This window comes from Schistocerca americana, chromosome 4 (genome assembly GCF_021461395.2).
Source record: "Schistocerca americana isolate TAMUIC-IGC-003095 chromosome 4, iqSchAmer2.1, whole genome shotgun sequence".
NCBI lineage: Eukaryota > Metazoa > Arthropoda > Insecta > Orthoptera > Acrididae > Schistocerca > Schistocerca americana.
The window spans coordinates 99,025,197-99,051,442 of NC_060122.1; the positions used below are offsets into that span (position 1 = coordinate 99,025,197).

The following is a 26,246-nucleotide window of genomic DNA, read 5'->3' on the forward strand; positions in this document are numbered from 1 at the left end:
CAAAAGAGCAGCAATGTTATTGTTGAAGAGGTGGCAGCACTATTCGGTGTCTAAGGAATCTTTGCAATTGCATGTGGCTGTGTCAATGGAGAAGTAAGGCTGATGCAATATTGTGGTGTATGATTTCATTTGGAGGTATGAAGACTGCGTAAAAATCGATTGAGTGTTAGTGACTTTTCAGAATCATACAGTAAGAGGCGTCGCAGATATTTCCGAAAATGGCGGATGAAGAGTCGGTAAGCAACAGTGCTATGTAGGTTATGTACACATATGCGAATAAGTATTTGTATTTGAGGATTAGCACTACTAAATTGTCTTGTATTTTTGCGTATCATAATGCAGATCTGAAATAGGCTTACTTTGATATGTACGTTGTCAGCATTTTGTACGTGTTAGTGTGTTAAAAATGGAACTGATCGATCGCTGAATTGAGCTATAGGCAAAGCAAGTGGTTCTATTATGTTGTTAGTGTAGTTGTAAGCAGAAAGTTGTTTATGAGCGAAACTGTTGTGTGATAAGCACTCTACAGAGTTGTCTTTGTGAAAGCTACACCTGTGGATGCTGAAATAGATAAGAACAGTTTGGAAAATGTGTAAACAATGAAACACACACCTTGGGTTGCAGATTGATAATCACATCAACTTGAACCAAACGTTTAAGTGTGTTAAAAAAAGCACGAATGTTTATGAATTTATTCCGTTCATGATGTTATTAAAATGCAGAAAATATAGAATTGTCAGACGGTGAAGAATCGCCGAAGTTTAAATAATTGGATGTAGTCTGTACTTGAGGATTAATGTGGTATCTATAACACATAGGGTATCGGATGCATAAATATTTAAAGTTTGATGGCACGTAACCATTCTTTCTCTCTTTGACAGTAAATTGTGCAACTAGCCTTAACAATCTCCTATTCATTGTTTGTAGAAGTTCATAGAGTACAATGGGGAATCCTTAAGGGTGTGGGTCTCAGTTAAGTACAAAGTGTCAGTTTTGGTGTAACTGAACATGTAGACCTATACTAGTAAGTGGGATGAAAACTGAATCTAATCTAATCTCTAGCTATGATTTCCATCTTTGTAATATACCTCCTCTGAGTTGATATTTGAAGTATGATTATTTCTCAAAGAAGTATCATGTTTTATTACCATACAAACTGGAACGTTTGCCACATAAAATAAATAGAAAAAGGCACTAATCATCTTAATTTCTTACAGAAAAACTGAATCTGGTTTCTTTGTTTATTCCATATTGTTTTTGCCTATTGCATCATTTCCTGAGATGATGAGAGAGTTGTCTGTGCTAAAGCCACGCCTAAGGATGTTAAGATGGCTAAGAAATATTTGGAAAATGTGTAAACAATAAAATAATGTACTATTAGTTCTAATATTAACATTTCTTTTGCTATTTGATCATTCAGCATATCAGTATGACATGTCAGGTACATTGCATGCATAATACAAAGCATAGACAAATTCTGATCGGATCTGGCAAGGATGGTGCAGTATGGCTTTTTCAGTAGAAATAAATATAAATAAATAAATTTCCAAGTCAGTACTGTACATGCTGACAATTTCGCAACACTTCAAAAACATTTGGCTGCTAAGAAACATGGGATACAACTTGTCGGCTTTGACGAATTACCTCATATGTTAGTCATCGATATTAGTTGTTTATTTTTGAGGTGTAAATAATAAATCGGTTATCTTCTATGGCAGAACGTCATAGTCCTAAATAAAAATAAATGAATGTGTTATTAAGAGAAAGATATTGTTTATGCATTTTGTTGCTTATGGTAATTTTAAATCAATTCTGAATTCTCTCTTTGTCTGTTGATACTATAACTAGTAAAGAAGAAGAAGAAGAAGAAGAGTACCCCAGTTGCATTGTGTAGGTTGTAGCCTATTCTTCAGTTGACATGTATATCAATGGAAGTATTTTACCTCTGTCGTTCTTTTCACCTTCGCTAGTGCTAGTTTCCTATTCTTCAGTTTGTTGTGGTACTGGGGAAGGTGAAAAATTCGATGCATTAAAATTTATTTCCTATACTTCAGTTCGTAGTAGGACAACTGAAGTACAGGATACAACCTATTTATGTTAACAGAGGTGTTTCATGCAGTTTTTTAGCAGTTGTATCACATCCTTCAGTTGACCTATATAGATCAACTAAAGAATAGGATACTAGAACTTTCTACTGTAAAGAAAGTGATATATGTAACATTACATTTGGAATATGGATATACATGATATATATCTAAGATCTGTTTTCTCTGTACTACATTCCTTTATTTCTCAACATTTGTTTGTGTCTTTGCAATTCATCGTCTGTGGTAACTTGTGACATCATTTCTTAAAGCTGACAGGTTGTATCCCATTCTTCAGTATTCTTAAAGCCAAACTGTGGACAGGACTACAGCTACTCTAGATAACTTTTATGGTGCTTGGAGTTGCATAGGTGTAGATTTAGCTACCCTGCACAGCGTCTTTACTTATGTAGACCTATTTTGACAGTTTGCCATGCAGAGTATATCTGTTAAAAGTGTAGTTGTTCAGTGGTATGTTTTGTGGTAGTTATAGACTATAATTGACTGCTCAAATGTTCAAACATTGTATAGCAAGAAATTGGGTGGAAATGTCCACGGCAAAATCACCTGCAGTAATATTTCTCTAACTATGAAAGAATGAGCCTGGGGTAATTGTACTCAGGGGTCAACAGAAGTTTTTGGAACCTATAATGTACATATGTAGTTTTACATGATGTTGTGGTTGCATGCTGTTGGTGGCAGCATTATGTCGGCTGTGGTGCTGCTCTCCGAGATTGAGTTTCTCTGTCTATAAGTTTTGTGTGTGTGTTCTTAATGTTGCATTGGATTTAGTGCTTAGTTACTCTGTATTCTGGCAAGTTTCTTTTTGTTGGCTTGTCAGTTTCTTACTTTAATTCGTTAGTTACTGGCTACTCACTGTTTTTAGTTTTGGAATTGTTAGTTCACTGTGTTGTTAATGGTTGGAACTTTAATTTTTTGTTTGTTACTAGGGGTGGATCTTATGATGAAATGAGTTGTGCGTTATCGGTGTCATAGGCTTTGCTTGAGCTGTATAGTTAAAGTGAAATTTCTGATTACTGTTTGTTTTGGTATGTCTTTCATATTAGGGTTGTCATTATATTTAGTTTGTCTCAAAAAATTAAAAAAACCCGAGTTCCTGCAGTTGGTTCATTAAATCCATGTTATTTCTGCAGTAAAATATTTTTTGTAATGTTTGTGTTTGTGCATGTAATGAGTGACATTATAGTTGCCATATTTGTATGAGCCTGAAATAGGGGTGTCTGCCATCTTGCTTACACCACGGATTACAGCTCATTGGTGGCACCGCAATCTTCAGTTTTGTTGTGCTCAGTTTTTACCACTCTTCCATCAAGGGAGTTGTGAAATATCTAGGACAGCAAAAATTAACCTGAAAGGTGCCCATAAACATGTTGCTCCAAAATAAACGATGGCTATCAACTTCCACATGGTACTAATGCCTTACTGGGTGATGAAATGCCTAGTAATTGATTATAGGAGTGATAGTTATGAGTTTGCAATGGTTAGATATCTGAAAAAAATTTGCAAATATCAACACTGAGTGCACTGTGTTCTTGTGGGAGCAGTACACTTTGTCCCTTTGAAGCAGTGCACCTCCGATTCACCTATGCTGACAGTAGCTGTTTGAAAATTTTCTTTTGAAAAGAGCTGATGCTAAACAAAACGGTTGGAAACCAGCTTGAGATTAATTTTGGAAAATGTTAAGGCCTAACTGGCTACTTCTAAATTATTAGGACTCTTCTTTCTGTAGTAAAAGTGTAGGCCTATTTGTGTTCTCATAGGATTTTCAGGGAGTTTCGTATCTTGTATAAAGTTGTAGTATATATAAGACTTCAGTTGAAGGTAATAACTGTCATTCATTTTGAGCAAAATGTGCACAGAAAAAATAATAAACTTTTGGTGCAGTTTTTAAGGCAGCACTCCAAAGCAAATCTTATTGACAACATCAGATGCTGTGTTGAAAGAGCATTCTAAATTGCAAGTTTGCAGTTGACAGATTTATTCAAATTATATCAAGAGAGCCAAGCATCGTGCCTATTGATGTGAGAAGGCAATCCTTCTCCCCCCCCCCCCCCCCCCCCCCCACACACACACACACACACACACACACACACACACACACACACACATATGTGAGGTTGATTGCTGTGCTGGCACAAAATCTTTTGGATGAAACTGAAGATGCTGTTAAACTTGACCTCTCCACCTTACTAATAGACTGCACCAGAATCTCACTGATTGAGATAGTATCATGGTTAATGTGGTGGACTCCCATTGGGTGGGGGAGAGGGACCCAAATCCTCAAATCTGTCCAGCCATTAGAATTTTGGTTTGTCATAGTTTCTTTGAATTAATTCAGACTGGAGTCAAGTCTGGCTCTTTGAAAAAGCCATAACAAATTTTGTACCCTATCATTGTCCAGTATGAGCTTGTGCTCTGTCTATCGACGACACTTTACAGTTTTGTCATCACAGTACTCTGCAGAGAGGTTTCAAATGTAACTTAGGATTTTGATCCATTTTTTGATGATTAGGAACTGTTTGCAACCAGATAGTTTCTCATGACTCAAATTTCTTGATTTGATGGCGGCTATCTGCAGATTGAAAACTAATGTGTTTTCTGTCTTACAGGGTAGAGAAGGGAATTGTGTTCTTTAACAAAAGTCATCATTATTTCTATTCATAGCTCCATCTAACAAATGTTGTAATTGCCTTGAAACTTCATTGCTATCCATTTTACATAGAATATTGTCTTCTTTGTATTTGACACATCATTTGCCACACTGAATAGTCATTCAGACCACGATATACCTGTGTGCATTATCAGAAATGAAGCAGAAAAGTAATTTGTATGGTTGAAATACATAAGTGATCTTTGTATAGTGCCTTATTTACCCAATATGATATTGTAATGCTACTTAATCATCTGATTAAAGGTAGATATTGGCCTTATTGCTGAAGGTATTCTGATTTATGAGATATGATAATATTGATGCTACTAACAGTCTGTGGCTACTGTTAATGTTATTTCTGCTATAGTATAAACAAGATAATCATGTGCTTGATATACGGCATGTGCAGTATATTGTTATACTTAAGGACAAAATATAAATAGCTGTTGGTGCACTCAGAAATAAAAAGCAGAATATTAAGTATTACCCTTTAGAGTTGTAATTGTCCCTTAAGAAGGAATACAACATAATAATCAGTCAAGACAGTACACAGTTGGTTGACAAATTATGTCCAGATTCATACTATTTGATCAGACAGTGGTGAAAGAAATTCATGTATTGAAAATTTCCTAATATTCTTGTGTTCAGAGCAGCATTAACTTTCACAGTAAAAGTTTATTAGGTCAACTTATTTCCAATAGAAACTTGAGTAAATTATAAAAAGGTGTATGTCCTTGTTTCATAAAGTTTCATTGTTTTGCTTTTGTTTTTATTGAAAGATTTTTGACCCAACATTAAAGAAGAAAAAGAAGAAGAAGAAGACCACATTTGACATTGATGCAGCTTTAGCAGAGGGCACTGTACAGGATGGAAATGAAACGGGAGATCCAGCAACAACAGATAAGGAAAACCAGGAACCACAAAATCAGGAGCCGCTGCCTAAAGCTGAACCAGAAGCTCCAAAGGAAATGGAGGTTGACGGTAATAAAAGTAACATATTGACTGAAAGCTCAGTAATACATCTTTAAAGTAGTCAGAAGTTTGCCATCACTTCATCTACAAAGAAATTATATACAAACGCCAGATACTGTGTTTGATCATTGACAACGTGCAGTAACTGTAAAAATAGTATTCTAACAGCTGCTGTTTGTATAGCGTTTTATTTAGGCTACCAGTTTAGACTTCTCAATAGTCATTTTGCAGGCCCTATGATATGAATGCCGAAAAGCATACTTAATGATTAATGGAAAATCTCATATAAAGATGTGAAACAAATACTAACAAAGAGATAGAGGGGCTGGCAAGTACTTACCTCAGCTCAGTACAGCCGATAGATACACAAAAAACAGAACCAAAATTTACGTTCCCATCTTTCGGAACAAATGTTCCTTCATCAGGGAGGAGAGAGGGGAAAGAAAGGGAAGAAGGGAAAGTAGATTCAGTTACTCACAACCCTGGTATAGGTTAATAGATGACATCTTTGTGGTCTGGACTCACGGTGAAGAAACAGTCCGTAATTTCCTCCATAACCTCAACTCCTTTTCGAATCTGAATTTCACCTGGTCCTTCTCCAAAACCCAAGCCACCTTCATCTTGTTGAAGCTCACATCCACACCTCTGTCCATATCAAACCCACAAACAACAGTACCTTCACTTTGATAGCTGCCATCCATTCCACATCAAACGCTCCCTTCCCTACAGCCTAGGTATTCGTGGCAAACGTATCTGCTCCAGTGACGAATCCCTCAACAATTACACCAATAACCTAACCAGTGCTTTCATCTCCCGCAACTATCCTGCAGACTTTGTCCACAAACAGATCTCCCAAGCAATACATTCCTCTCCGTCTAACAACAATGTTCCTATCCCCAGACCACACAGAAGCATCCCCCTTGTCACCCAATATTATCCTGGCCTCGAAAACATCAAAAAATTACTCCGCCAGGGATATGACTTTCTCAAGTCAACCCCTGAAATGAGATCATCCCTTGACAAAATTCTCCCCACACCACCCAGAGTTGCCTTTCGTCGCCCCCCTAACCTCCGTAACATCCTTGTTAAACCCTACAATATTCCCAGACTACCTTCTCTACCCAGCGGTTCCTACCCCTGTAACCGACCCCGCTGCAAAACCTGCCCCATGCATCCCCCCACAACCACCTACTCCAGCCCCGCTACTGGTAAAACATACACAATTCAGGGCAGGGCCACATGTGAAACTACACATGTCATTTATCAACTGGCTGAGCGCATGAACGGACACAGACGAACTGTCCGCCTAGGAGATGTCCAATACCCAGTAGCGGAGCATGCCCTCCAGCATAATTCTAGGGACCTAGGAACCTGCTACACTGTATGTGCCATTTGGCTTCTCCCACCCAACACCAGTCCCTCTGAACTGCGGAGATGGGAACTTGCACTCCAACACATCCTTTCATCCCGCCATTCCCCTGGACTGAACCTACGTTAAACAACCTCACTCCCATTTACTCTTCAGTCTTCTCCTCTTTCCCTTTCCTCTTTAGCCATTCACGCATCTTTTCATGCTACATAGTTGTGTTTATCTTTGTACTATATACCTCTTTACTTCTGTATGCATCCTCTTTGGTTTGAAGCTGGCACAGTACTTACAGTAGAATATCTTTGGCTTCCCTCTGACAACCATGCCTCCATCCTTGCTACCCTCCCTGTTTTCCTTTTCCTGTTGCTTCATAACCTGGGTTGTGAGTAACTGAATCTACTTTCCCTTCTTCGCTTTCTTTCCCCTCTCTCCTCCCTGATGAAGGAACATTTGTTCCAAAAGCTAGGAACGTAAATTTTGGTTCTGTTTTTTGTGTATCTATCGGCCATACTGAGCTGAGGTAAGTACTTGCCAGCCCCTCTATCTCTTTGTTAGAAAAGCATACTTACACAAGTATATAGCAGGGAACCAATATTTACACCTATTGTCGATAGGAGACATCATGAGTAATGTGTACTCTTTACACATGTATTATAGGGACATGTGTGAAGTTCAAATATTGCTTGTGAAGTGTTCTGTGGAAACTAGGTGCAGGTATTGGTTCCCTGTTATATGCTTGTACAATTGGATGCTTTTTGTCATCCATACTACAGAGCCTGAGATGGCTCTATTGAGGAGTAGAAACTGGTAGCCTAAATAAAAGGCTATAAGAATAATGGCTTTTGTAGTACTATTTTTACAGTTCACACCCCATAATCACAGTATAGTCACATTTGTGTCAGTAATATCTTTTTCTGACTTTTTAAAAAAATCTTATGGTTTTACTTCACTATATCCATATATTACTCTATATGTCAGGTATGTGCTAGGTGACAGACAGTAGCTGAGCTGGATATTTCATAGAATTTAAGTATTTTCCAAATGTTTTTGTTTCTTAATGAGGAAGGTGTGGCATGTAAAAAGAGCCAAAAGCTTTCGTCTCTCTTCGTCCCATGGCCCTGATGCAAGTGCACTTCTGTTGAGGCTTGTCTATTACACCATAAGTTAGATAAATAAATAGATTTATTCACCTCATAACATAAAATCTCAAATGATTGCTGATTTGATGTAATGGAGACATATCGGGTTTTTACATATTTTTTAATCATTTCTGAGATGTTGCTACAAAGTTACATACTTCAGCTTCCAGTGTAAAAAAGTAAATTTATAATTTCCTTGTTCAAACTGTAAAATTGTCCTCAAAGAATTCTTCAGTAGAATGGGAACACATTTCCACCAGACAGGTATAGAGTAGTAGTCTTTTCGGTGAACCTAACTCCACGTTAAATATATTACTGCCTTTTAGTTTTCTGTAAATTTTTAACCCATATACTCTGGCATTTGGGCATAGAGTTTTAAGCATTGTGTTTGGAGTTTAAAATTCTCTCTGTGCTGAGTGCTGTAGTTGTGGTTGAGACAGAAAGAATTAAGTGTGTGTTGATGTTTGTATAAGAACAACAGTCTCTCATATATGTAAAGATTTTTTTTTTTTAACTGTGGCTGACATGATGCATGTTATTTGGCAGCACACATGTTCCTAATTAAATCTCCCTCCTAAAAAAATTACTAGGAGCCCTGTGACGTTTGGTGAATTCCCCCAGAAGATTATGCCATAACAAGTAACTGACTCAAGAGTGATAGACAGTCTTTCTGGCATGTATGCTTGTGGTACATGACAAAATATATTACACAAAGCTTAAGCTGTTAAGTTAGTTTGCTAAGCCGTTTGTGCGTACATCCAGTTTAAATTTTTATCAAGATTAAGGCCTAAGAACATCACATGATTTGCTTCTGTGATATTCTGATCAATGCAAATTACCTTTAATTCACTTCGTTCCAACAATTTAGTTGCAAATTGCATCATTTTGGTTTTAGTTACATAGTTTAAGTCAATTTTGATGGAATGAAGATTAAAGTTTCCCACTTTCTGGAGTTCTTTCAGGTGCCTCATTTTCTATTAGAACTGATTTATCGTCGGCAGACAAATGATAAATGAGCACCAGTAGCAAGTGGTAGGTTGTTACGTAGAAAAGGAACAAGTACGAGCCCAATATCGAACCTTGCGAGATTCCTTGGCCATTTGTTTTCCAGTTTTAGGAGTAATTTCTTGAATTTGAAGTTATAAGTACTCTTCATTTCTTCCCTGTTAATTAAGAGGTAAACTGTTGTAAAACATTGTGTCTGATTCCGTATATATGTAATTTGTGTAACAGTGAAGAGTTGCTCACGGAATCAAAAGCTTCTGTCAGATCACAGAATATTCTCTTCACCTTTTTACCCTTATCTAATGTGGAGCTTATCTTTTGAATAAACTCATCAGTTGCATTTACAATGCTTTTTCCTTGTTGGAATCTGAATTGGTTTTTAAAAATTGTCATTTACAGTAAGAAATTTTCAAATATTTTTTGCTGCAAAGTTTTCAAACACTTTAGGAAGTACTGGCAGAGGAGATGTGGGGCTGTAGTTCCCCACATACCCTGTTAATAACTTTTTGAATAGTGATATTATCTCAACATATTTAATACATTTGGGAAACATCCCTGGTCAAAATATTGGTTTCTGACAACTGCCTGTGATTATGAAAGGGTATTATACACTCTCTTGATTACAAATGAGGGTATTTCTTCCCACCTCAATGAAGTTTGTTCTTGAAAGGCAAAATTTCCTTTTCCACAACCCTTTGGATAATTCTTGCAAACTGTTTGAAAGATGTGTTTGGGTGGTTTTCCAAGCTTATGAAATTTACCACCTTCTATAAATGCATCAAACCTCACTACATTTAAGAAGAATTCATTGAAACAATTTGACATCTGAAAAGGATTTATTACAGCATAATTTTCAAATGGAGGTTTCGAAATATCATGACTTAACTTTGGCTCCTAATTCTGACTGAACAACTTACCACACTGCCTTTGTCTTACTCCTATGTTGGACGATGAAAGTATCATTGGCCATTTTATTTTTATTTATTTATTTTTTTCAACTACAGCTTCCTAGAGTACAGTTTATAGTGTTTGACATACATAATGAAATCATAATTTCTGTTTGGTGTTAAATTATTGTGTGATTTCCTTCTTATGGCACTAGAAATTTTTATTCCTGGTGTAATCTACTTAATTTTACTTTCTTTTGCCAAGATCTAGGAAGAAAAGAATCATTAAATATATCTAAAAAACAATCTAAGGATATATCATAGTTTATAGTGCTTGAACTGTAGTGATCTATTGGCCAGATTATAGTACTTAGATCATAGTGGAATAAATCCATAATTCTTCTGCTGAAATTCCTTTTTATATACATTTCTGGAGGCTTTAATTTTTCTTTTCAGATTGATAGTTTGTAATAATATTATGACCGCAGGTCACTGATTTGCTGTTTCGTCTACAGCCTTCAGAAAAGTTCAACATGAAACCAGATTTCTGTATTGTGTCACAAAATCTTTTGGGATCACAGCAATCAACTAAAGCATTTAAGTTGAAGTCTGTTGCAATCATGTGGTTTTTTTAGAGGCACTGGAATTTAGCTTGAACATTTGTGTTAAAACACATCCAGGAATGCTATAAATTGCTATAATCACTGTATTCTGACACACTCTCTTCATTTAAATAATTTAAATCTTCTCTTACTTTGTATCTTAATTAAGAAACAACAAGAATGCAGAAGCCTCCACAAGATTTATTTAGGCAGATTTTTTATTTATTTATTTACACATTCTGAAAGCAGAATTTTAAATTCATTTATTTTAGACTATTTAAGGTTTGGGGGTTCTGCTGTGGGTAGTCCAGTGCATCAGTTGCCCATTTTTGTTTTTGACTGATTTCACATGTATCGCCTCTTTGGTATCTATACTTTTGATTTTCCATTTGTACTAGTGCTCTGTCACTCCCATCATAATGTACCAGTTTCCCGTGCTTTTTAGGTTTTTACTCATGTCTATGAACATTTTACTGAAATTCATAGAGGCAAACAAATTGAGGTGTAGGTCATCCCTCACCAGGCATTTATCGTTTAAAAACTTCTTTGGGTCAATGAATACTGCCCCAAGATTGTCGAACTATTCCCTGATACCACTATTTATTCTATTGGCATAAGTATAATTAGCTGATCTTCTACGAATAGTTCCACTAATTACTAGCCTAGAGGTTGTTTTCACCAACCTAATCAGATGGAGTTTGTGCTCACGTGGATATGCGCCATATTGCATTAGGAAAGTGATGCCTAGGCATAGACAATCAAATCCTGTAAGTATGAAGAAAATCACATGGTGGTGTGTAAAGGAATTGATTAGCATTGGCAGTATCATTGAAGCCATAAAGTGGTTTGTACATGTGTGCAATTAATTTGTAAGCTGCAAGCTTAGAAACTGTAGCATAACTCCCTTTCTCAGTATGCTCAGGGTCTCACCAGTGCCTTCAGACAGGCAGTATCCCCCAGACCTAGTCTGCAAACAGATCTCCCGCACCATTTCCCCTCACATCCCAATCCTCCTACCACCCCCAAGAACCAGCCACAAAGGAATGTCCCCTAATAACCCAGTACCACCCCACACTGGAACAGCTGAACCACATTTTTCGCTGGCTTTGATTACCTATCATCATGCCCTGAAATGAGGGACATCTTGCCTGAGATACTTCAACCCTCCTAAAGTGGTGTTGTTGCCGACCTAACCTCCACAGCATCTTAGTCCATACCTATGCCACTCCCAGTCCCAACACCTTGCCACAAGGATCACCTACCTGTAAAGGCCCAGGTGCAAAACCACCTCAATCCACCCCAGCACTTCCTATTCCAGTCCTGTCATAGGTTTATTGTACCTCCTTAGGGGTCACACCACCTGTGAAAGCAGACATGTCATTTACCAGCTCTGCTGCAATCGTTGCACAGCATTTTATATTGGTGTGACTACCATCGAGCTATTCATCAGGATGGACAGCCGGCACCAAACTGTGCCCAAGGGCAAAGAAGACCACCCTGTGGTATAACATGGAGCTGAACATACCACACATGATTTCAGTGGCTGCTGTGAACCCTAGCCACCTGGATCCTTCCCACCACCACCAGCTTTTCTGAGCTCTGGAGATGGGAGTTGTCTGTGCAACACGTTTTCTGCTCCTGTAATTATCGCGGCCTCAACATACGGTAACATACTGTCCCGACAACCTCCACCCAACAGTTTCCACCCCCTCTGTGCCGTCACCTCCTCCCCATTCTCATCTCCCACCCCATTTCATGAGTCACGGTTGGGGTAACGCAGTTGGTAGAGCACTTGCCCGTGAAGGGCAAAGGTCCCGAGTTTGAATCTGCCACAAAATATTATTTTGCCAGGAAGTTTCATATGAGTGCACATGTCGCAGCAGACTGAAAATCTCATTCTAAGTCACTCCTTACCAGCTTTTTGTGATGTTATTTACCTATCTTTCCTCCTCACAGTTTCAGTATGAAAAGCATATGCTTTGAAAATGTAAACAATTTCAGTAGTCCGTATTAATGCTTGCAGTATTTTCATCTAGTTTTAATGTTTATAAAATTTTTGATTAAGTTCTGGAGAATTGTATAAGTATTAATTTTTGCTTCGTTATGATAGATACCAATCTCGATCTTGAAAATTTTGGTAAAAAGAAGAAAAAGAAGAAGAAGACTTTTAACTTGGAAGAGCTTGATGGGGCCTTACCCGATACGACTAATAAAATAAAGGAGGAAGGGCCAATGGAAGTTGAAGCTCTACAGGAAGAAGCAGCAGTTGAGGTAAAGTATCAGATGTCCAGGAAATGCAGGCAGTTAAAGACCATAAATTTTTAGATTCTGAAGTAACCTATATATCTTTCAAAACTGGAGAGAGAAATTGGCCAATTGTAAAACATGTAAGGAGATGTATGGCTAGTCATACCTGAAGATTCGGGTTAAATAATGGGATTGTATACTTGAGAAAAAGTGACGTGTGAATATGCTGTTACAATCACGGTATATAAAGTTATAACCTTGCACTGAAGTTAATTACACTGTAGCTTTCTACTTAATATTGCACTACTTGCCTGTAGCAAAACCAGGATGCTGCTCGATTGAAACTGAAATATTATGGCTGGAAAAGGGAGTGACGGTGGGGGATGAGTTATGACTTGTTGAAACAAAGGGTGTGTTGGCTGATGAGGATATGGAACATTATAGTTGTTACCGCCTGTAGTGTTCCCCTTTCAAGAAAAATAAGGTAATAAAATTAGGACCTGCATCACAAGCTGTTATCAAACGTAATGTTGCCAACGTTCTGGTTTGAGGCATATGTCCTGAAAGGATAATATGCAAATCCAGGTGGCATGGCATTTCTAGGCTCAAAAAATTCATCTCTGGGTATGTGTAATTACTTTCTTGTAACCACATACTTTGGCTAACATGTATTTAACAGTTAGAAATTCGTCAGTCAGAGCACCAGTCACCAATCAGATTGCAGTCCCCCCTCCACTTGTTGCACGATTTTATCGGTCTGGGTGCTTAGCCTGCCACTCCACTGCTCATCACACCCATTTGTGCAAACTCTTTTAAAGTATTGAAACCACTATCTAACCTTCTTTTTTACTACTATATTGCTTCATAAAGTGGTCACTACTCCCGAAAAATTTTAACAACTGTAGAGCCTTTTTGCACACTCAGATTGCATTACAGCAAACATTTCTCAACATGGAGATGGATTTTTCAAGACATTATTACATTCCACCCATAGTCAAATGACTAAAAAGTCAAAACTGAGACTTAGTGGTCTTGTAAGAAGTCAATAAATGACACTATATTCTCACAACTTTGTTCTGAGCTGCCACATTTAAATGTAGCTAACAGCCTTTGCTTATAGAATACATCTTGTATATTCTTTTATGATGTGTGGTACTCAGTGTCCTAACTTCTTATTTGTGCAAAAAGAAATTTTGATGTCGGCCTTCTTGAATAAGTTTGAGAAAGTCTTTTTAAATATGGAATACTAATATCTATACTTTCATTTTGGGTTCACGGTGTTTCTGGTTCTGGTTTTAAGCTTGTTTCTCGGTGCAAAAATTGGGAAACAACTTTAAAGTTGCACAAGTGAATCAGAAAGCTCAAAACACTGCAACAATCTTTTGGAATTTTAGATGAACAAGTCCCATTTTCAGTACTTTAGTCTCAACTGAAAAACTATCTATTGTTGCTAAATATGTCCTTCATTGTTTATTAGAGCATTTAATCCTTTATGCAAACATTTTGAGAATTTTCTGAGTGGTGTTTTAGCTCTGTGTTTTAAAAGAAAAATTTGTATGTCATTTTATGCATCACGTCTCCTGCAGCGTTTTCTACTGCAAGTTTTGTTCAGTTCATGTTACCTACTTTTTACGTCCTTATTAAACAATGGATCCTTCATTTGATATATTTGTGGAATCAGTTAAACATAAGTGGAAACTGTATTTGTTGTAATGATTTGTTCATTTCAGTGATAGTACTCAAAAGTTCAAAAAGTCACTTTCCGTGGTTAAAGTTACTTTTAATTGTGTATTTGTGAGCAGAAAACCTCCAGTCTCTTGTAACTACACATTACATTCCTTTCCACACTAGTAATATAAATCTCCATATTGACTCTAAAGATGTTTTCATTTCATCTGGTACAACGCTAACAGCTGAAATTAATTATAATGCTTCAAGTTCAGTAAATTTGAAGAGATCATGTTGATATGATAATTGAAGGAGTTTCTTTTTTATTTGTTGGGGTCACAATTTATCTGTCAGTTTCTTTGTGCACTTAAAGTGTAAAAAAATGTCACACTTTTTACACTTATATTCGTACAGTGTCAAGTCTTTTGCTCAGGCCTGCATGGTTTGATATGTTATGAGGTTACTTTTTTGTGATCTTTCGTGACTTTTTGACATACAATTTGTGTGTTTTATCTTGTAAGAGATCCACAACTTGTTGCCTCGATGAAAAATCCAGCTTAGAATGTAATAAGTGTGTGTGTGTGTGTGTGTGTGTGTGTGTGTGTGTGTGTGTGTGTGTGGATAGATCACTTTTTACCAAATAAAGGAGGTAATAAGCAGAAAAAATGAAAATTACTTAGCCTGTTGATGAAATTCTTTTTCAGAGCTAATGTTACCTGTTGTCTTTTCTACTTGCCCGTCTGTTGAGTACATATCTTATGACTGTTGTGTAGGTGGTGTCTTATGAAGCTAAATTCAAAAGATAAGAGTAAGTGACCAAAAATAAAGTGTTCAACTGCATATGAAGCACAGAATTGTAGATTGTATCAAGAAACCCTGTCTTTCCGTACATCCTTTTCGTAATCACAGTCTTTGTTTTATTCTACACCCCTTAGTGCTTCAAATTGAGAGAGAAAATAAGTGAAGCATTTTGACTTGACAAGTAGAAGCTATCCTTTATTAACAAGGTGATCAATAAACAGATATACACCTGTCACAGACTTCCCAAATAAACTACCCTTTCAATGTTCTGTTTTTGTCATTGACAGGTCTCTGATTCCTTGAACAAGAGGAAATTGTTACTCAAAGTTTCTCCACTGATAGTAGGCTCTTACTACTTTGGTATGTGTCAAATGGGTGTCTGTTCGTACTTTCTCAAGTATCTTATATAAGTTACGGTGTGAAGTAAGAATGCAAATATCACAGAAAGGTGTTTAATCATACTGTGTGAAATTATGTGTCGTACAACCAAAACTTTTCACGTGCTGTAATGTTTGTTCTTCACTGTCTATATTGGACCTGCTTGCTTGATCTAGTCTTCAGGTGAAATGGTTTTGTGGCAAATTTTCCCATTTGAATTTGATGGAGAACAGTGCCTTTCCTGTAGTCTGCTGAAACTAGGGTTACAGTTATCCCAAAAATTTCTAACGATAATTTGGTTCATAATTAGTGCAATTAAATAGGGCCCTCAAATTGACACTTTTGTGTCTGAAAGTTTATGTATGTTGCAATGATTTCCTGTCGTGTGAAATTCTTCATGACATTAAGTTGAACAGTATTTAAGGAAGGAAACTTAAATCTTGTGGGATAGTGTATATGGATTAAAATACCTCTTCAGTATAGCATAGGGGAAAACTTGTACATAATTCAATTGCAAATGATCATATATTTTATCTAAAAACACAGATGATGTGACTTACCGAACGAAAGTGCTGGCAGGTCGATAGACACACAAACATATACATGAAATTCAAGCTTTCGCAACAAACTGTTGCCTCATCAGGAAAGAGGGAAGGAGAGGGAAAGACGAAAGGATGTGGGTTTTAAGGGAGAGGGTAAGGAGTCATTCCAATCCTGGGAGCGGAAAGACTTACCTTAGGGGGAAAAAAGAACAGGTATACACTCGCACACACACCCATATCCAACCACACATACACAGACACAAGCAGGGTTGGATATGGGTGTGTGTGCGAGTGTATACCCCTTTTTTCCCCCCTAAGGTAAGTCTTTCCGCTCCCGGGATTGGAATGACTCCTTACCCTCTCCCTTAAAACCCACATCCTTTCGTCTTTCCCTCTCCTTCCCTCTTTCCTGATGAGGCAGCAGTTTGTTGTGAAAGCTTGAATTTCATGTGTATGTTTGTGTTTGTTTGTGTGTCTATCGACCTGCCAGCACTTTCCTTCGGTAAGTCACATCATCTGTGTTTTTAGATATATTTTTCCCACGTGGAATGTTTCCCTCTATTATATTCTGATCATATATTTTGTCATTTAACAGCAAGAAAATAACATTTATTTGGGAAAAAAAAAACAATTTTTGGTAAAAAATTGTGCAAAAGAGAACTTGGCTTTTTCTACATTGTCCTAAGTAGTGTTGTGCTCCATGATGTATCTTCATAACTGGCAGTCACCAGTCCATCTTTCAGTTTTTCTTGTGTTACAGGTTGCTGTTGATGCACTCCCTCTTTTAAGTTTAGGGCCTGTTAATATTATTCTGCCTGTTACAATCAATCAGCTTCAAAATTTGTATTTATATTACATCTGACAACCAAGGAGAAATGAGTTGGACCGCCATAGCAAATAATTGTGATAGCACTCCATAAGTCTTCTGTCGTGTGCCGCTGCTGGCAGTTCGTTGCCTTTGATCATGGTTAATTTGTTAGGCAATGGGAATAGTTGAATTAAATGATTTCTTTTGATGGAAAATATGAATTGATTACTTTTGCTTTTGAGAAGAATGTTATAATTTGGTTGAGAGTAGGCAGAGCCAGTGAGCACGAGACCATGAAATGATTGTGGTAACAAATTGATCTGTAGTGTTGTCAGAGATATAGATCAGGTTGGAATGTGATAAATTGGATGGGTTGTGTTAAAGCTAGTGAATGTTTTCAAGGCTATAGTTAACTTGGAACCTAGCAGCACAAAGTACCAACAAACTTCATTTACGAAGCGTAGGAAATTATGAACAAGCAGTGTGATTGACTATCCACATCTGACTCATGATACACCAGGTTCACCTCTTAGCATTCATCACACAAACCATTAGCAACAGCAGCATGTGACAGAAGAGCCACGGACACTCTGCGTACACTTTTACCAATCTTTTTAAATTCCAGTGTCATCTTCCAAATTGTTTCTTCCCTTATGTATAGTTCATCTTCTGAATACCAGGAAGGATTTTGATGGTAATGACAAAATATAACTAACAAAAAAAAACTTCTCATGCAGAAAATGTTCCGTTCAAAGTTCTATTCAGCAGCACTAGTTTGATACTAGCTTTCCATTTGAAATTTGCAAGTTTGTAAGATTCACCAGTCAGTTGATGTTTGTAGGTTTGTAGAGAACACATTCGACCCATCTCAAAAGGAAAAGAAAGCCAGTGAACAATATCTGTTTGAAAAGCGATAGTTGGAACTCAAAGCTTCTCTAATGTGAAGAGTTGTCAAATGAAACACTACTTTACTGTTCATATCATTTTACAGGACACATTTGATTTAGATATGGACTTCTCAAAGACCAAAAAGAAAAAGAAGAAAAGGAAAGATCTGGATGAACTTGTTGCTGAAGACGAGAAGGAGAAAGCAGAAGATAAAGAAAATGGTATGCTGCATTATGTCTTACATATCTATAGTTCTAGATGGTATTCACTTTGAGAAAGATTCTCCTAAAAGAAAAACCATAGTTCTAATAAACAGTTGGGAAGAGCCCATGTCCACTGTTAATGATACTAATGTTATGTTTGTTGTCATCATTATGCCCCATAATTCACCAGACCTCTGTTGTGGCACTGTTGTGTTTGAGGACTGGGTTGTACCAAATGCAAAGTCAGTATCATGGTAAAACATGCAGTGGTTTTTTGGATTGCATGCCCATCAAATTTCAATAACTTGTCATACTCATGAGAATAGCAGCAGTCAGTGGAAAAGAAACATGCCCCCCACACCCACACACACAAAATTATCTTTGAAGCTGTCTTCACATACATAACAATTAAATCATGAATTTGACTGAATGAATTTACTAATCAGTGCTTTTTAGTGTGCACTGTTCACACAAATGCACTGTTTTCCTAAATTATGGTGTAGTTGGTCAGTGCAGTTTGTCATGGTATCAGAAGATATTGGTGGATTGTAGGGAAACTTTGGTTTGGTGTTTATTGGTTCCTTGTGCAGTCATTGTACCTCTAGTTCCTCTTGTGTGCCACATTTCAAAGTTGTTTTATTTATTTATATTTTTTAATAAACTATCTGATCTAATAGATCTGCTTTCTGCAAAATTTTGAATGTATTCCTCTCATTATGTTACGGGATCATTCTTTGCCAGAACTGTGTGCCATGTTCTGTGGGCTGCGCTTCATCATTTCTTAATGTTTGTCACTGACAACATAAATTAAAAAACTGGTACTCCTTCCTAAACTTTGTAACCATGTGCCATTATTTTTCCCCCTCCTCTCTTGTGTTATCCTTCATTTGATCATTGTCCACTAAATTCTCAGCAATCTAGGCCACGCCAGGCCTCCAGTCGTCCAAGCAGAAATGAAGTGTACAGCTGTATATTGTTGTGCACAACAATGTTATTTCATTATGATGTTAAGCAATGTTTTCCATATTGAAATTGTGGCGTTCTTTACAGTTCGGAGGTATTTAACTCGAGCAGAAACTTGAAACTTAAGATATGTTGAACTAAGGTCCTTCACAGAAATCCATTGCTGTTGAATACAAAGTTGGATGAGCAACAAGTTATGACATCAAAAAGCAATAAGTGTTATCTGTTAATCGACAGTTCTCAACACAAATGGTTGAAACCTGAAATAGAGATCAGTGAGATTTTTTGGTAAAATTTAAGTGTATATTGAAAGGATACGCAAATGAGAAGTGGAGGTGGTGTATTAGTCACAGTAGACAAGAAACTGATATCCACTAAGATAGAAATTGAATCTGCAATTGATTGAGCAAAACTCAGTATCAGGTGTGGGCATAAAGTTATTGGATCCTTCTGTTGCCCACCAGACTCGTCTCCTGATGTAACCGAGAACTTTAGAGAAAACCTCAGTTCACTTCTATGTAAGTTCCCCAATCATACTGTAATCATTGGCGGAGACTTTAATCATCCGACAATAAATTGGGAAAAATTACAGTTTTGCTAGTGGTGGGCATGATAAGACATCTTGTGAAACATTATTAAATGCCTTCTCTGAAAACAGCGTAGAACAAATAGTAAGGAATCCCACTGGTGATGGAAATATATTGGATCTAATTGCAACAAATAGACATGACGTCTTTGAGGATGTCCACATTGAAATGGGCAACAATTATTACCAAAGTGCAAAGGCCAACTAAACCAAGCAGAAAGATATACATGTTCAGTAAACTAGATAAAATATCAGTAGTGTCATATCTCATTGAGGAAATTGAAACTTTCAGCACAGGGCAGGAGAAATGTAGAGGAACTCTGGCTCAAGTTCAAAAGAATTGTTCACCTTGCACTGGATGGATATGTACCCCGTAGGACAGTTCATAGTGGGAGGAAACATCCATTGTATACAGTCACTGTAAAGAAACAGAATACTGCATAATAGGTGTAAAAAAAAATCATGGGGGTAGAGAGAGAGAGAGAGAGAGAATGCTGAATGAAACATGTTTGGCTGTCAAGAGAGCAATGCGTGATGACTTCATTGAACCCAAAGAAATTCTGGTCATATGTAAAGGCTGTAAAGTGGCACCAAAGTCTGTGTCCAGTCCCTAGTGAATGAAACAGGAAATGGAATTGAGGGTAACAGAGCTTTCGCTGAAGTGCTCAACTCTATTTTCAAATGTTCCTTTACAAATGAAAACCCAGTAGAATAGCCCCAATTTAATCCTTGTACCACTGAAAAGATGAATGAAATAAGTATTAGTGTCAATGGTGTTGAGAAACAGCTGAAATCGTTAAAATTGAACAAAGCTCCAGGCCTCGATGGAATCCCTGTTAGATTCAGCACTGTAGTTTTGGCTGATTTAGCCCTTTTTCTAACTATAAACTATTGCACATCCCTTGAACAAAAAACTTTGCCCAGTCCATGTAAAAAGGCACATCATTCTCTTGAACAGAATGACCTCAGTGGCAACCAGCATGGATTTCGAAAACTTCGATTGCATGAAATCCAAATCGCAGTTTTCTCTCGTGATATGCTGAAAGCTTTGGATCAAGGCAACCAGTTAGATGCAGTGTTTCTGTGTTTCCAAAACGCATTCGACTCAGTACTGCACCTATGCTTATTGTCAAAAGTATGACCTTGTGGGGTGTTAAGTGAAATTTGTGACTGGATTGAGGACTTTGTGGTAGGGAGCGCGCAGCATGTTATCTTGGATGGAGAGTAGAAGTAACTTCGGGTGAGCCCCAGAAAAGTGTGTTGGGATGCCTGTTGTTCATGTTATATATTAACGACTTTCCAGGCAATATTAATAGCAAAATTAGGCTTTTTACAGATGATGCAGTTATCATAATGAAGTACTATCTGAAAAAAGCTGTATAAATATTAAGTCAGATCTTGATAAAATTTCAATATGGTGCAGAGATTGGCAGCTTCCTCTAAATGTTCGGAAATGTAAAATTTTGCACTGCACAAAATGAAAAGTGTAGTATCATATGAGTATAAAATCAATGAGCCACAGTTGGAATCATCCAGCTCGTACAAATACCTGGGTATAACACTTTGTAAGGATATGAAATGGAATGATCACATAGGTTCAGTCATGGGTAAAACAGGTAGTAAGTAGACTTCAGTTTATTGGTAGAAAACATGGGAAGTGCAATTAGTCTACAAAGGACATTGCTTAAAAATCACTTGTTCTACCGGTTCTAGAATATTGCTCAAGTTTGTGGGACCCATACCAGATAGGACTAAGGGGACATTGAATGTATACAGAGAAGGGCAGCACGAATGGTCACAGTTTTGTTTAATCCTTGGAGGAGTATTACAGAGATTCTGAAGGAACTGTACTGGAAGACTCAAAGATAAACATAAACTATCCCAAGAAACTCTATTAACAATGTTTAGAGAACCAGCTTTGAAATGATTACTCTGGCAATATATTACAACCCCCTATGTAGTGCTCACAATTGGATCGTGAGGATGATAATAATAATAATAATAATCACTGGACGCACACAGGCAATAATTCTTCCTGCACTTCATGCATGAATGGAACAGGAGGAAACACTAATAAACTAATACAGGGGGACGTACCCTCTGCCATTAATCTCATGGTGTTTGCAGAGTATAGATGTAGATGTGGAATAGAGAGTGAGTTGGGAAAATGGAAGGTTGTGAGAAAGAGTGAGAATGAAGAACAGGATATATTTGTTTATAGATGGTTCATACTACTGTGCAGTGAAATAATTCCACTCAGTCACCCAATAAAGAAAAAGACACAGCTGCGTATAACTAACAGTTTGGCAGCAGTAACTTGTTTGCAGCAAGGGAGAGCTGACTATCAAACTGTAAAAAAATCACATAAAGTGCTTCACTGACAGTCACTGGAGAAAGTCACTCATGTAGCAAAAAGCATCCAGATGAGCTTGTAAAGAAGGTACATAAGATAATAGAGGGAGAATATTTAACTGCTGGTGCCTTGCACAATGCTGATGAAACCAGCCTCTTTCACAAGATGCTTCCTTCAAAAACATTAGCTGCCATGAATGACAAGGAAGCTTGAAGGTACAAACAAGAGAAACATTGTGTAACATTAATGGCATGTTGTAATGTAAATGGTAATCATAAACAGCCGCCTATGGTGATTGGAAAATTGAAGCATCCACATTGCCATGAACACAGCAACAGAAGTACACTATCAATGTAATATTGTCCTCAGAAGAAAGCTTGGATGGACAGAGAAATATTATCCCAGTTGTTTGCACAAGACATTTGTAACAGCTATGAGAAAAAATCTGAAGAAGAAACAGTTTCACTGAAAGCTAACCTTATTATTGATAAAGCTCCTAGTCCCCTTTCTAATGTGACTCTCAAGTCCAGTTGTCTACCAGCACTCTTTCTTCTACTCATTGCAGCAGCCTCAATTCAGCCCATTGATCAGAGAATTTTGTAATCAGTTAAACATCATTATTGATATGCACGCCTTGTCTCCTTGCTGAACGAATGTGAAAACCTCTCTCTCTCTCTCTCTCTCTCTCTCTCTCTCTCTCTCTCTCATGGCAAACACCACGCTACACACACACACACACACACACACACACACACACACACACACACACACACACAGAGAGAGAGAGAGAGAGAGAGAGAGAGAGAGAGAGAGAGAGAGTTTTTCTATTTTTGAAAAAGGCCTTGTTTGCCAAAAGCTAACTTTTCGGTAGTCATTTTGTTGTGTCTTTCTACGACTCAGCATCTCCGCTATATGGTGATTAGCAATTATCCTTTTCATAATCTAAATTTCAGACACACTCAGTAATCTGACACTTCCACTAATCCAGCAACCATATGTGCAAGGAATGGCTGGATTAGCAGGAGTCTAGTGTTATTGTTATATCAATAGACTCTACAAAATGAATGAAGAAAACATCAGATGCTTCGTCCAAAGATAGCTGCTGTGTTTTCACTCTATGTGAGTGTCATACTTAATGTTTTCTTTGTTTGTTTTTATGTATGTCTGTATGCATGTTTGTAGGTATGTATGTTTGTATGTATAAATAAGGTAAAGGTATAGCAGGTACAGATTTCGGCACATATTTTTTCAATTGTGCTGTGATTCTCAAAAGAAAAAGCAATAGGCCTAGTTTGGATTATACTGTTCAATTCTGTATTTTTGTAATGCTGCTTTCTTGCATTTGTGGCTCTCGTTTTCATAATTTTGTGTTTCTCAAACATGCTGCACTGAGGTTGAGAAGTGTCCAGAACCTGGTAAGGAAACTTGCAAGTTTGTGTCATTAATAGACTTGATATTTGTTGATTCATGCCTAAATGACACTATGTAACATCATACTGATAGTGTTTACATTAGTTTCTGTGAGACATTTTTTTGTGTTTTCAGTTGAAGACAGCCAGACAACATGGTTTGGAGTTGATCGTGATTATACTTATGAAGAACTGCTGACCCGTGTTTTTGATATAATGCGAGACAAAAATCCTGACATGGTAGCAGGAAAGAAACAAAAGTTTGTCATGAGACCTCCACAGGTTGTTCGTATTGGAACAAAGAAAACCTCTTTTGCCAACTTCACTGAAATATGTAAAACGTACGGAGCCTATATTCTCTTACATAACTTACTTTATTTTGTAATTTTAAATATTAATTTTGATATCTTTTTACAGATTACATCGGCAACCAAAACATTTACTAGATTTCCTATTAGCAGAGTTAGGAACCAGTGGGTCTGTAGATGGAAACAATCAGCTCATTATTAAAGGACGCTTCCAGCAGAAACAGATTGAAAATGTATTAAGGAGGTATATCAAGGAATATGTGACGTGTCACACTTGTAGATCACCCGACACTATTCTGCAGAAAGATACAAGATTGTTTTTCTTGCAGTGTGAAACTTGTGGTTCTAGGTGTTCCGTTGCTAGCATCAAATCTGGTTTCCAGGTATGGCATGTAAATTATGTTTTTATTTATTTACATTGGTCATTAACAGTTATTCCAAATAACTCTTGTAAAAATATGATTTTATCCAGATATGTATGAGGAGTTGACTTATACCTTTTGAATATTTCTGATGAATTTAATTTTTCGTGTAATGCTTTTGGATTTGTTCAGAATTATCCACTCAGTTTATTGCCTAAGTTTTCAGTTAATAACACTGATGCCTTCATTTCTGTGCAGGCTGTTACTGGAAAGCGTGCTGCTATCAGAGCGAAGACAGCTTGATTAACTAAGTGATTTCATACCTCATGTGGAAAAATTTAAATGAAACAACAGATTTCCTTTAACTGAATTGTGTATTATACAGAAGAATTGTATAGAAATATACTGATGTTTGCAATCATGTGAATTTGTACTCTAGCATGTGTGTCCTTCATTATCTGTTTGAAATATGATCTGTACTGTTAGTTTTTGATTTTTATTCCTAAAATCAATCCATTGTTTTGAAAACAAAAAATAATTTCACCATATTGATGATGGAAGCTCAAGGCTCATTAATAACTGAAAATTGTTGACTTTTTTAAATAGATTATGTAAAAAATAAAAATCAAGATGTGATATAACACAATCTTTAATTCTCTTCAGTTGAAGAAAACCACACAAAAAGCAACAGCTTGAATTGTAGTGATTTTAATGTAACATTCTTAAAGGAATGTGACAGAAAAAGTTATCAATTTATTGTCGGTTATAAGTTTCCCTGCTTGAGTAGCTCAAGACAATAACACACTGATACATAATGTGTTCCTGTAAGAAGCAGAAGTAAAACACAAATACTAAAATGTGGAGCAATACAGGTATTCAGTATTTTGAGAATGAAGGAGGGGAGTTTACAAAATAGCAAGAACAGTAAAAAAACTCAAAGTACTTTTCTTTTATAATATAAATAGCACTGTAACATTTTACAAAAATCCAGAAGTAAGTACATCTTGTCACTTTTTTTTTTTAGATCAGACAGGGTTGCAACAGATTGTGGAAATCAGAGAATTTCAAACACGTAAGGGAAATTGTGGAAATTTGGGAAAAAAACACTGGAAAAATCTCGTTTTTGTCGTAGTAGATGACATGGTTTGTTTACTTGAGGTGTGCATCATTGCTGGTTGGGTGCAGCATAGTATGTGCGGTACTTCCCTACTCCCTCATTCCCACTGCTTCTTCCCTTCCTACCACTCCCCTCAGCTTGCAGTCAGTGCTGCCACCACTTTTTGCCACTCGTCTAGCAGGTGCCGATGAGAGGCAGGGAGGCTTGAGATGTGGTTTGTTTGGATCCAATTCTCAGAGACTGCAGATGCGGCGGTTATATGGGCCTGAGTGATAGTGTGTGTGTGTGTGCGCTCTCTCTCTCTCTCTCTCTCTCTCTCTCTCTCTCTCTCTCATTTTCTGACAAAAGCTATGGCTGAAAATTTAGTTGTGATAGTGGGATTGTCTTTTCTAGAATAAGAATAAGAATCTTTATTAGCCGTTCAGTATTTTCTTATACAATGGGCTTCATCAATAAGTTCAATTACAGTATAAAGATGGTTATATTCTCTTAACAATGTATATATAAATCATGTGAAATTTAGTGTAGTACAATAGCACACATTTGGAATTTTATATATTATTAATTTTACAATAAAAAGGAAAACATTATACAGATTTATATTAAGCAGGGAGTATTCATGTTGATGACACTACGTCATTATCATATACATGTTGATAACACTGTGTCATCATCCTAAGCTGTTGATACAAATTTAGGTCCTACTACAGGCAGAGGTACCTTTCTCTATGTTAAAACTGCAAATCTGCCATATTACAATCTTTAAATTCACCAACTGAGTAAAATGCTTTACCGTTGAGCCATTGACCCAATGTTGTCTTAAATTTACTTTTAGATACTGTTTGTACAATTTTAGGGACCATATTAAACAGTTTGAGGCCTAC

General features: G+C 37.0%; 1 protein-coding gene across 2 annotated transcripts; it reads left to right on the forward strand.

Annotated features, from left to right (window-relative positions):
* The first annotated feature begins 46 nt into the window (after positions 1–46).
* On the forward strand, positions 47–24,886 carry LOC124612535 (eukaryotic translation initiation factor 2 subunit 2). Of its 2 annotated transcripts, XM_047140801.1 has the most exons (8): positions 47–236; positions 5,535–5,736; positions 12,840–13,000; positions 18,165–18,282; positions 23,549–23,581; positions 23,712–23,916; positions 23,993–24,266; positions 24,504–24,886. In XM_047140801.1, exons 1-8 carry the CDS (start codon positions 219–221, stop codon positions 24,546–24,548), a joined length of 1,056 nt encoding a protein of 351 aa, XP_046996757.1. In that variant the 5' UTR covers positions 47–218; the 3' UTR covers positions 24,549–24,886. The 2 variants fall into 2 exon arrangements, with proteins under 2 accessions (XP_046996757.1, XP_046996758.1); XM_047140802.1 differs by lacking the exon at positions 23,549–23,581.
* The last annotated feature ends 1,360 nt before the right edge of the window (positions 24,887–26,246 follow it).

Bases quoted from the DNA above. Each gene is read 5' to 3' on its own strand.
- LOC124612535 (XM_047140801.1), top strand. The intron at 5,737-12,839 runs GTAATAAAAGTA...TCGTTATGATAG, and splicing joins AAAGGAAATGGAGGTTGACG to ATACCAATCTCGATCTTGAA. The intron at 13,001-18,164 runs GTAAAGTATCAG...ATCATTTTACAG, and splicing joins AGGAAGAAGCAGCAGTTGAG to GACACATTTGATTTAGATAT.